Below are 13,116 nucleotides of genomic sequence, written 5' to 3'. Positions count from 1 at the left end.
AGATGTCCATGTCTTTCTTTCTTCAGTCGAAAAGAAATTAAGGTTTTTGATGAAAACATTCCAGGATTTTCTCCATATAATGGACTTCAATGGGGTCCAAACGGTTCAAGGTCCAAATGAGAGTTTCAGTGCAGCTTCAAAGGGCTTTAAATGACACCAGACAATGAATAAGGGTCTTATCTAGCGAAACGAGCGGTCGTATCAAAAATAAACTAAAAAAGTTTTATAAGCACAAATGTTCGCCTTGCTATGTTCAGTTCTGTGATGAGCGTTCGTGACTCTCCTGTTCAAACTCGTTCTTCAAAGTGAACGAATCTTTTTTCGAGTCATTTTGTTCGTTGAAAGAACCAAACGACTCGAAAAAAGATTTGTTCATTTTGATGAACGAGTTTAAACAGGGGAGTCACGAACGCTCATCACAGAACAGAGCAAAGCGAGCATTTGTGCTTATAAAACTTAAACTTTTTTATAAATTTTTGAAACGACCGCTCGTTTTGCTTGATAAGACCCTTATTCATCGTCTGGTGTCGTTTAAAGCCCTTTGAACAGTTTGTAGTTTGCACTGAAACTGTCTTTTGGACCTTGAACCGTTTGGACCCCATTGAAGTCCATTATATGGAGAAAAATCCTGGAATGTTTTCATCAAAAAATTTCTTTTCATCATCTTGGATGACATGGGGGTGAGTAAATTATCAGCAAAAATTTTTTAAAAGTGAACTACTCCTTTAAGGCATGATTAAAATAAAGATTATTTTTTTTAAAATATGTCATTTTGGTGAGTTTTAAGTGATCAAAAATGACTGGACTTTAAATAAAAATAACAAAATAAATATATATTCAGCAAAATGAAACTCTATGGAGATTCCCATATTTAACACATAGATCACCGTTATTTTTATCCAGCCCAAAAGCACACGTGTTGAAACGGGAGCCCTGATAATAAGTGTTTCCCTCTTCCACTCGACTGCGACCTGTTGGCGTTCTCCTGCTGAGTTCATAGATTAACCGTGGCTAGAAAATAAGCTCTTAAAAAAAAAAAAAACACGTTTCACACTCTCGATAAGGTTTATTCAATTTGTGGAGAATTGTGTTATGAACATTTTTTCACCTAGCTCAAAACATTGGTGGAAATGGTATTTTAAACATTTGTTGGAATAAAATCCTTCGGAAATTACAGAATTTGATGCATCCTAAATACAAATGAATTCAGTAATCTGTTCCCAGTTTTTAAATAAATTGACAATTGTTTAAAAATAAAATGCACATTTTTCAGACATTTCATCTCATAATTATTTTCAAGCATGATCTTCATTGACACCGCTGAACACACCAAGAAATTATGTATTTCTTGAATAAAAGTGTTGTTTGTTATTTGTGTAAAATCACAAATATTGTATTGTAATGTTTTATACTGATTTTTAGGGTATTATTCATGTTTTGGCGCTATGGCTTAAAATAATTAAATATGTAAAATAAAAAATAAAGGCATTGTAAAAGGTATGCTTTAATAAAAAATCAGCAACTGGGATGTAAAAGTGCCCAATAATAAAGAACACAAAAATGCTTTGGTTTATCAGAACTAATGCATAATATCCTGACAAGAATTTCCCATTTCTATTAGGCTCACTTTTGTCTTTTTCTTCCATTCGTTTTTAGAGCTTTAAAACAAGGTTAGAAAACAAATGGCTCTCTATGTAAACCACTCATCAAAAATAATGGATGATATTTATTTTTCCATACATGTTTCAGTTCAATCATTTATCATTTTGATTTATTTAACCCTTTTTGTCAAGTTGCGTCTGTTTATTTTCATTGCCACAGTTTACCTTTCATCAAGGCTTTTCGAGACTTATCAGCCATTGACCTTTAACCCCATATATTCAGTTTAACTACGTGCTGTCTAAGGCGAAGGCTCATCATGTGTTCACTTCTCTTCTTGATTGAGCATTTCAGTTCTGTTAAGATAACCAATCTCAGGAGATTCTGTTAAAAAATAATGAAACAATTCATTATTTGTCATGCAATTTTTCTACACTCTAAAAATGCTGGGGTTTTTTAACCCAAATTTGGGTCAAATATGGGTTAAATATGGACAAACCCAAATGTTGGGTTAAAAATGGAACTGGGTTTGTCCATATTTGACCCAATGTTGGGTTGAAACAACCAAGCATTTTTTTAGAGTGTAGGCCCACATGCATGCCTGCAATTGTCATATACTGTATAGATAAGATTTTATTTATTTTTATTAATTTTTTTTCAGCAGTTATTTGAAACAGATTCAAAAGTGTCAATTATATTTGTGCATGCACTTGGTTTGATTATGTTTAACCCCTGCTGCATTCTTCAGGCAATTGTCACATGCCAAAGATGGCAGATTTAAGGTTGCACACACTTCCACAGGGTCCTACAATAGAAGAATATGACCTGAAAAGTAACTCCCTTTATTTTAGTTATTTATTTTTTCTATTTTTTGCTTCTGTGCGCACCTGATCCTACTCTCAAATTGTAATGATGTGTGTTGCCATGCATTGTCTGCACATGACATATTGTTCAATAAAAGTACAATAAAAAAATACCTTCCACAGGGTCCTATAAGTTAAGATGAAAGAAGGTGAAAAACTAGTTGCAAGTGTCATTTTTAAAGCTTGGTTTCAATAAATGGTGCAAGTTTTAAGTTCACAACCATTTAACACCAAATTCTTTTATCTCAAAGAAGTGATGGGAACATTTGATTTCTCACGATATTACTTATTTAAAATCTCTAATTCCCACATGCATTTATTTCAATCTAGCCTAATCTAATTTTAGGCTAAACATCTTTTTGGGGGGATTCATAAATTATTATTTCGACCCCTGACAAATTCCCGTATCCTTATCAAGACCACACAGCAAAAACAACTGAATATAGCCTTTCATGTCGTTTAGATTAATGTATCTGCGCAGGATATATATGAAGGAAGCGCGCGCTCGACGGATCTGCAGCTCCATCTGCACTCACACTCGTGCTCGCGCTCCGGTAACACACACACTCACGCGCGCGTGAGAGGACCTGACTCACATCGTTCCCGCTCAGACTTAGAAATACCAAAGGAATTCGACTGTTGCCCTTGGAAATGTATTTTTCATGACTTAAATGTTAAGTTTATTGAGTTCAAGAGCGTCATTCGCTACTAAATTTATGTTTTAGTTTATTTTCTACTGAAATAACGGTCATTTGTTATCTGAGGAGAACTGTCGTTGTCCTGACGCACAAACGGACACGCGCGGGTTTATCAGGAGGTGTCAAGTGCGAGTGACGGTTATTCTTTGCTGGATTTCGCGCTTGTTCCTACCAGTTTTGCGGTAATATTATGGTGGCGAATAGAAACATGTGAAGCTGTTCAGATTCCAGGAATGGATCTCCAAAGGTGTCCCATAACTACAGGTAACTATAGCTACAGGCAAAAATGTAATAAGCTACATCGTTTAAAATTGTCCTTTTTTACAGTATACCAAATATGTGTGTTATTGACGGTTTAACGTATTTTTTATATTTACATTACATTTGAATCATTTTTGCAAACGTTTTTAACCAATTAATTAAAAATGAGGAGAATTACAGGTAATTAGGCTACACAATATTTGGTAAAAGACGTGTTTAGCCTATGTAAAATAGTTCGACCAGTCGTAGATGTTCTGTTTTGTGCTGTTATGTCAAAATAATGATTTTTTTTCCCCACTTCCTATAATAATCCATTATATAGCTTATATTTTACTCAATTTATTTAGACATGTCGTGTACTGGCTGAAAATCCAACGCGTTCTCATCCCAAAGCGCTGGAAAATCACAGCATAGAGGCAGAGTTGGTATTTGTCTATTTAACATGGCTATTTCAGACTGATCCATCATTGAGGTTTTGAATAGGAAACTTAGTTAACTTATATGATTTGATTTAGGTTGGGTTTCTGATATTTTTCTCAGTTGAAGATGTTGTGATATTGTGTGGGATGATGGAGACTGCAGTTGCCTACTTCACTTTTATATTATTTCATTCAACCGAGCCTTGGAGGAGCTGTACAGCTAAATTAAGTTTGCGTCATTTGTTAGATTATCTCTTATATATCAAATATTCCTAATGTTTGCTCAGTAAAAATCAATTAACCCAATATTTGCTAGGGCAAAAGTCAATGAACTGTAGAAACCATGCAGACAGACATGGTAAAGTCCTTGTTTATCCAAAGTTGCAGATCAGACCTGTGAGCATTATTGATTCTCTAGCTGCTTTCCATTTTCACCTCATTTTTTACTTGAAAAATCATTTTATTTAAGCAGAACGTATATAAATCCAGTCTATCTCTCGCGATATGCTCACCAGAATTCACGTCTGTCGTGACTCGTGGCAATTACTGTTTGAGATTCGTGGTCACTCCATCCATGTGTCTTGCTAACTCATGCGAGTTATGGGATGGATAACAGTACAATTTTTGGCATGTGTTGTTTATTTTTGTGATTCACCGATTGGTGTAATTTTCTGTACAGAATCATGGGTAATGTAGTTTTTCAGCTGTGTTTAAAAAATAAGCTGAAATAACGCAGCCTGACAGCTAGTACAGAAGCAAATGCCATGGATTAACAACCTCTCAGCTCACAGCAGGGCTATCTTTAAAGGTTTAAAAGTAATCATTCAAAATCAATTTCCATATGGAGAAAAATGAATGGAGCTTTTACTTCGAAACCCAACTGTTAAACTCTCTTGCCATCCATGAAGAACCTTTAATATTGTAAGAACTGTCCACTAAAAGGTTCTTTGGGGAACCAAAAATGGTTTTTCTATGGCATCTCCCCTTTTGGAAACTATTTTTAAGAGTTTAACGTGGTAATCAGGGCCACAGTCCACCATTAATACTTCCAAAAAGTCTTCAGTTATGTGTAAAAAAATTGCACTCACATGCACCACCCCTTGATTAGATTACTTTGATTCGAGACAAATTAGGCCTATGTATTTATCACAATTTGCAGATTGGATGTTAACTCATATTTCCCTCCTTTTTTTTCTTAAATGCCCATAGGTTTCTTATTAAACTGTGGGTTCAATCTTCATAAGCCTTTTCCCGGTGAATAATAAACACCGCCAAAATGGACACATGGACGTTTATGCCCAACTCCAACCTATCCCTCCCTGACCGCTTGGTGAATAACAGCTTCTTCCCAGGGAACGAGTCTGACTTTGGCTTGGAGATTTACCCTCACAATAGCACCAACCACGGCTTTGACCAAACAAGTTCAGTCGTCATCACATTTGTGTACTTTGTAGTCTGTGCGGTGGGACTGTGTGGGAACACGCTGGTCATTTATGTCATCCTGCGCTACGCCAAGATGAAGACCGTCACGAATATATACATTTTAAACCTGGCGGTGGCGGATGTCCTTTGCATGCTAAGTCTACCTTTCATCGCGATTCAGCTCCTGCTTCTCCACTGGCCGTTTGGATCCGCGATCTGCCGCGTCGTCCTCACCGCGGACTCCATGAACCAATTCACCAGCATCTTCTTTCTAACGGTCATGAGCTTCGACCGCTACCTGGCCGTGGTGCATCCGATCAAATCCACCAAATGGCGAAAGCCGCGCATGGCCAAAACCATCAGTCTGGCCATGTGGAGTGTGTCTCTGCTGGTCAACCTACCAATTATGATCTACAGCGGAGTGAACTTGAAAAGAAACGAGGCTCGGACGTGCACCATGTTGTGGCCGGAGCCACAAAACACCTACTACACCGCGTTCATCTTCTACACTTTTTTCTTGGGCTTTTTCTTACCGCTGATCGTCATCTCCATGTGCTACCTGCTAATCGTCATAAAGGTGAAGTCCTCCGGCATGCGGGTCGGCTCCACCAAAAGAAAGCGTTCGGAGCGGAAAGTCACCCGTATGGTTTCTATCGTGGTGGTCGTGTTCGTGCTCTGCTGGTTACCGTTTTACGTGTTCAACGTGACCTCTGTGACCGGAACCGTTCCCACAACACCCGTTCTGAAAAGCACGTTTGACTTCGTGGTGGTGTTGGGTTACGCCAACAGCTGCGCCAACCCAATCCTCTACGCCTTCTTGTCGGACAACTTCAAGAAGAGTTTCCAAAACGTCTTGTGTCTGAAAAGAGTCGGTGGCTTGGATGAGATCGACCGAAGCGATAGTCGGCAGGACAGGACTCGAATGGTCAACGACGTCATGACGGAAACGCAAAACGCTGCGTTGCTCAATGGAAACCTTCAGACCAGCATCTGAAAATGTTACATGGACCTTGTCCTTTGTTGAAAGTCAAAGACTACCTGAGAGATTTAGTATTTAAGATCAACATTAAGTATTAAAGGGTGTTTATAGGACACCCGCATGTCTTAAAATGGTCCATTTGGAGAGCTCGATTTGATTGATCTCATGTATTTAAGCGATGAATGTAATTTACTGTAAATAACTTTAGCTTTAGCTTTGTTTGGTGTTGCTGTCTGAAGAAATTATGAAGCTGTTGTGTTTTGTTATGCGTGTGTGTTCACTTCAGTGCCAAAACTGTCTTCAAAGTTTAGAGATACAGTATAGCGCCAATATTCAAGATCATGGCCCCTATTTAAATAAGCATTATTTCACTCTCGAAAAACTTCTGTGGAAACACGGGGCCAAATAGGACAAGCTTCTTATTATTTAAGGGCAGGCTTTTATGATGGCCTAAATATAAAAAGTTCTCCAAAATCTTAGAGAAGATGTACATTTCTGTGGCCTATTTATTTGTTGTTTATTTAGTGAGTTATACTTGTCGTATACCAAAACCTGATGGCTGCCATCTGCTTATATCTTGTTTACATTTATACAATCTTCCCTCATCATATTTCGCCTCTGGTTCCCAGTAGAGTTTTATTTTGGTACTGGAAATGTTCACAATGTTCAGTGGAGAGGGGGAGGAGAAAGATGAGCTCTGTTGCAAAACGTAATGCGCTAATGGACAGTTTCAGGCATCATATGCTGGTCCAGAAGGTGTAGGCAGCAACATTATGTCAAGAAACCTTAATTTCATAGCATTTATACAGCATCACGTGTATCCTTCATGGAAAAAGCAATCCAAACGCACGGTTAAAATTGACTATTTGATATGTGTTGTTGCTAAATTCTATAGGAACCGGTTGTGAGTTGTGGCTTAAACACACTCTAGGTTTTGAAACAGAGCTTTAGTAATTATTATCTGCCCTGGAGAAAGTTTTGGAACTTTTTATTAATCGCACTTTGTAACATATCTTTCCCTCGAGGGGTCAAAATGACCCGAAGTCCTATTATTTTCTATAATGAAATCTTTTTGGAGATTTTTTACTTTGTATTTTATTTACCTTTAAATATGGAAGCTTGTTTCCACCACTGAATGAAAAATAAAAGAAAAAAATAATTGGGACTTTTTATCTCACAATTGCGTGTTAAAGTCAGAATTGTGAGATATAAAGTCAGAATTGCGAGATATAAATTCAGAATTGTGAGAAATAAAGTCAGAATTTTGAGATTTAAAGTCAGAATTGTGAGATATAAAGACACAATTGCGAGATATAAAGTCAGAATTGTGAGATATAAAGTCAGAATTGCGAGATATAAAGTCAGAATTGTGAGGTATAAAGACACAATTGTGAGTTATAAAGTCAGAATGGCAAGATAAAGTCAGAATTAGGTGATATAAAGTCGCAATTGAGAAAAGAACAGAAGTGCGACTTTATATCTCGCAATTCTTACTTTATAACACATAATTGTGAGTTTATATGACGAAATTCTGACATCTTTTCTCAGAATCGTGAGATACAGTATAAACTTGCAATTGCGAGTTATCAGGCCAATTCTAAGGGGAAAAAAGACTAACTTTTTTCACCCTCAGAATAGTTTATATCTCACAATTCTGACTTTATATCTCCCATTTCTGACTTTATATCTCGCAATTGCGACTTTATATCTAGCAATTCTTACTTAATATCTCGCAATTGCGACTTTGTATTACATAATTCTGACTTTATATCACGCAATTCTGTCTTTATATCTCACAATTCTGACTTTATATCTCGCAATTGCGACTTTGTATCACGCAATTCTGACTTTATATCACGCAATTACGACTTTGCATCACGCAATTCTGACTTCATATCTCGCAATTCTGACTTTATATCACGTAAATTCTGACTTTATATTTCGCAATTCTGACAGTATATCTCGCAATTGCGACTTTGTATCACGCAATTCTGACTTTCCATCTCGCAATTCTGAGAAATAAAGTCAGAATTGCGAGAAGTAAATTTGCAATTGTGAGAAAAAAAATCATAATTGTGAGATAAAAAAAAAATCCCAATTGAATTACCTTTTATATTTTTCATTCTATGGCGGAAACAAGCTTCCATATTTAAATGACTAGATTTAATAAATAAATAATTAGTCATTTAAGCACATTCCTCACATTCCTTCAACTTAAATTTAAAATATCTCACAATTTCATGCATAACCCTTTTAATTCGGCTCAAAATATCTTGCACTCTTTGCGGACCTCTTGTGAAAATCATAATATAACATTTAAAAAAATATTTTCATGATTTATAATCAAAACTTTTTTCTTTTGTCAAATCAACTTAAATAATTAATGTGGTTCAGATAACATCATATTTTGAGTTTCAGATGATTAAATCAATCTCGTTCATTGTATTAACTCAGTTTTTCCATTTCAAAGAACTAAAAATTTTAAGGCAACCAGGTTACTTCATTTTTTTTGCTTCACAGTGTATTCGGAGCTGCTCCGCTGGGTCCTCAAGTATACATGTAGACATTGTCAAAATATTTTGAGTTTGAATTTTAAGCATTTTTAGGGTTTATCTATGAAGCATTCCTTGCATTACATTCATTCCTATGGCGGTCAAATGGACCCACGAGGGAAAAATTTGTTACTTTTTGAAAACTCCTTGAATCAATTAAAAAAAAAATGTTTTCAAGTGCAACAAAAGTCTTAGGGTTTTGGACCCCTCTGTTAAACTGTTTTGGATTAATATGGTATAACCAATAACCATTGGTTGGACTTAATTAACATTCATCAGCTGGCAAATGAGATGCAAATCAATCCTTCTCGTTCCAGTTGTTATACAAACCTTTTGCTCACTCGCCTCAGTGAGCGAGACAGACAATGATGGCAGAAAATGCATTCAACTGTATTATTCATTATTCTGCGAAAAGTATTCAAACAAGCGCACAATCTTTTTTTGCCAACATGTTGAATATACCTCATTATAAAACATTAGATATTGAGCCTTTATCCATCATTGTATTGAATGCATCCTCGCCACACTAATGTTGAAGCATCACCACGGACTGTTCAATAGCAGCTGCTTTACATTTGCATCGCTCGGAGGACATGAACAACTATTCTTTATAAAACGACGTTGCAAGTGCCTTAAATAATCACTCAAGAAGACACACATGAATGAGAGAGGCGAAACCATGTGCATTCATTCCTTCATAGAGCTTTAACAATAAACCCTGAATGTACAATCGATTCATCTACTGTTATACACTTGTAAATAAAACGCTTATTTTAAATCCCCAGCTGTATAATGTGTAAATATTGAGCTCGGGGGTTAGAGAATTTTAACATTTGCGAAGGGCTAAAACAGTTCAGACTGAACTTACGAGTGACGCACGTCTGAGGTTGTCGAGTGCATGTTCGGACCCAAACAAACATATTTTGAAACCTGGGGAAGTAATGATGACAGAAAAGTGGTTATCGCAGTATTCGTCCAGTACAGTGTGTTCAATGTGCCTTTGGCCGTCAGGCAGGCATAGGGTGTGTGTGTGTGTGTGTGTTACTGTGTAGTTTAGTGTTGTATCTCATGTTAAGTTGTCTCTGATGGTGTGTGCAATACGACAATTCACCATGACGTCACAACAATAAAAGACGTTCTTTCGGGTGGCAAAAGCCGAAGCGTCCCTATGGCAACACTAGTAAATTGCATGGAGGGAGACACACCGCCGGCAGAAGCCTAATCTACATTTCAACAGTTGATTCAAGAACAGACGTGGTGGAAATTCAGACATAGTTAACATGATCATTAAAGCTTAGATTTTTTTGATCTAGAGACGTGCACTCCCAACGCACTAGACCGCGGCGCGGGAATAGATCTGATGGCCGAGTGCGGGCGGTAATGCACTCTCTGTGTGTGCGGATTGCAGGAGAATAAAACGATTCGCGGGACTCCCGCCAACTAGAAATATCTATGAATAAAACAAATAAAAACTAATACATTTGTATTCATCTGTTGCAGAAAAGCAACAAGAACAACTAAAACAAAATAGAAATGACTTAACAGTTACATGGCAGAGTTTAATTTTATAACGTGACTGCAGCGATGAGCGATGTAGCCAATCACAGACATATGTGTTGATTTATTGAACGCATTGGCCAATCAGAAGCATTTACGATGAAGAAGCATTTACTCACCGCTCAAAAGAAAGTAACATGGAAAGTAATAGAAATAACTAAGTTAGTTGAGAACGTCAGTTATATAACGACCCACGTATTAAAATGGTTGGATTTAAATCGGGCTCAGGCTCATAATTAGAAGACGACATGCACTTTTGACGACGTCCACTCGCTTTAACCTCCTCACCCACAGGTTCTGCTGGATAGATTTACTTTTTTCTGAAGGAAATCGATAAAAAAAACCTACACCTTTTGCTGTATATCTGGTGGCGCAACCCCAAACACAACATATTTTCGCCATAGATTCAACTTTGATCAACAACGATGATTTTAACTGTGTAACTGTTCAGTTGCCGGCTGGATCTCTTCAGTTAGTCAATAGAAGCCGCTCGCGTTCTGCCACCCGGAAGTATCGCGGTGCCTATTGTTTACAAACATTCTGAAATGCCCTATAGCATTCCCTTTCTATTATAGGACTGTCAAACGATTAATCGCATCCAAATTAAAAGTTTGTGTTTACTTAATATATGTGTGTGTACTGTGTATAATCATTTTGTATACAAATACACACACATCATGCATGTAAATATTTAAGAAATATTTGCATGTAATTGATATATATATTAGTGCTGGGCAACGATTAATCGCGATTAATCGCACCCAAAATAAAAGTTTGGGTTCACATAATACATGTGAGTGTAATTATTTTGTATATATAAATACACACACATGCATGTATATATTTAAGAAATATGTGCATGTATATATTGCATGTGTAAATGTATATTATTTATAAATATTAATATTTTATATATAAATAAAAAAAATCTTAAATATATACATGCATGTGTGTGTATTTATACATACAAAGTAATTATAAGCAGTACACACACATGTATTATGTAAACACAAACTTTTATTTTGGATGCGATTAATCGTGATTAATCGTTGCCCAGCACTACAATATTTTTTTTCTTAAATATATACATGCATGTATGTGTATTTATATATATATAATATATTTTATACACCACACACACACATATATTATGTAATCACAAACTTTTATTTTGGATAATCGTTTGACAGCCCTAAAAGATGTCATTCTTCACCATACCGTGAACAAGCCTTGAAAAAATGACTCGTACTCTACATAAGTTGCTTTGATTGAAGGTTGTGTATTGCTTTTCTCTTGCCGTGCATGTGTGTGTGTCATCTTAAGGATGAAGCAAATAAACTCAGTGTCAGGCTGTGCCTGTCATTCCCTGGTCGCTGGATGTCATTTTTGCCTAGTTATTTATTTTATAGATCTAATTTATTACAATTCACTCAAGCGGAATAATCCTCAGGTTTAATTAAAACATTCTTCAAACATGTTGTCAGGTCATTTGTGGAGAAACCAAGCGGGATTGTGTTTTTAATTAAATTTCCCAAAGGCACAGGCGTCCTTTTAACTTAATGCATTAACGAACTAACAATGAGCAATATGTTTATTAACATTGGTTAATTCATAGAAATAGAATTTTATACTGTTTGTTTGTTCACAGAGCATAAACATTACTAAATTAAGTTTAACTATATTAATAAAGGCTGTAGAACTATTGTTCATTGTTGGTTTATGTTCATGCTTTTAGATAACTAACGTTATTAAATTAAACCATAATTTAAAGTCTTGCCTTTTAAAAATGCAAAATAATGCACATGACCAACCTGTAATATTATGTTATATATATATATTATAAGTAATTATGTGAAGTTGTATGTATGCATTTGTGTTTAAAAGTGGCTGGTAATGACTTTTAGTGGGAATTTATCATGTTAAATAATCCCTGCAGTGTACAAAATATTACAGAGAAATCAATCTTATGTTTAATCTCGTGCATTCTGGGTCAAATTTACCCTTTAACACGGCTGACTAAATACTGTATTGACACATGAGACAATCTTGATGTATAAAGATGACAAAATAAGCCCCCCCTTTTTTTTTGCAATTGTTTTTGTTGCAGAATGTCTCCCTCTGTTGTCCAGTTTGGGGTTTGATTTATATTTTAAATGTGATTGACTTGTGATAGCTGTATATCTTTTGGCTTGTTTATGGATTAAGCATCATGTCCATGACCTGTAATTATTGACAATTGTAGAGAAACGTGTTATCAAGTATCCGCCAACCTTTTTCAGTGTTGTTATTGACAAAAATGAAGTGCATTACATTTATTTACCAAACAAATAAAGACTAATGTATGAACAATGCTCAATTTGACTTGTGTATGTGCAATAGTATGATAGTATTATACAAAATATTTACTATAATATATATTTATTTAATGAAAAATACAGCAAAAACAGTAATAAAGTAACTGTGAAATATCATCAGAATTTAAAATAAATGTTTTATGTGATTGTATGTTAAACTGTAATTTATTTGATCAAAGCTGTAGTATTTGCAGTATCATTACACTCTCAGAAAAAAGGTACAAAAGCAGTCACTGGGGCTGTACCTTTTCAAAAGGTACACTTTTGTACCCAAAGGCTGCATATTGGTACCTTAGTGGTACATATTAGTACCTAAAATGTACATATTAACACCTAAAATGGACATATTAGCACCTAAAATGGACATATTAGCTCCTGAAATGTACATATCAACACTTAAAATGGACATATT

At 35.8% G+C, this 13,116-nt stretch overlaps 2 protein-coding genes across 3 annotated transcripts in view; one reads left to right on the top strand and one right to left on the bottom strand.

Moving 5' to 3' along the window:
* Window positions 1–13,116, bottom strand: part of slc39a11 (solute carrier family 39, member 11) — a 190,504-nt gene that overhangs the window by 159,518 nt on the left and 17,870 nt on the right. The gene's annotated exons all lie outside the window — the stretch shown is intronic.
* sstr2a (somatostatin receptor 2a) lies at window positions 3,041–6,355 on the top strand. The gene is made up of 2 exons (XM_039674320.2): window positions 3,041–3,424; window positions 5,050–6,355. Exon 2 carries the CDS (start codon window positions 5,117–5,119, stop codon window positions 6,254–6,256), a length of 1,140 nt encoding a protein of 379 aa, XP_039530254.1. The 5' UTR covers window positions 3,041–3,424; window positions 5,050–5,116; the 3' UTR covers window positions 6,257–6,355.

Source organism: Pimephales promelas, chromosome 17 (assembly GCF_988280905.1).
Source record: "Pimephales promelas chromosome 17, fPimPro1.hap1.1, whole genome shotgun sequence".
NCBI lineage: Eukaryota > Metazoa > Chordata > Actinopteri > Cypriniformes > Leuciscidae > Pimephales > Pimephales promelas.
This window is presented reverse-complemented; position numbering and strand designations above follow the sequence as displayed.

What these genes read in the sequence shown, in the direction of transcription:
- sstr2a (XM_039674320.2), top strand. Translation starts at nt 5,117, where the DNA reads ATGGACACATGGACGTTTATGCCCAACTCCAACCTATCCCTCCCTGAC.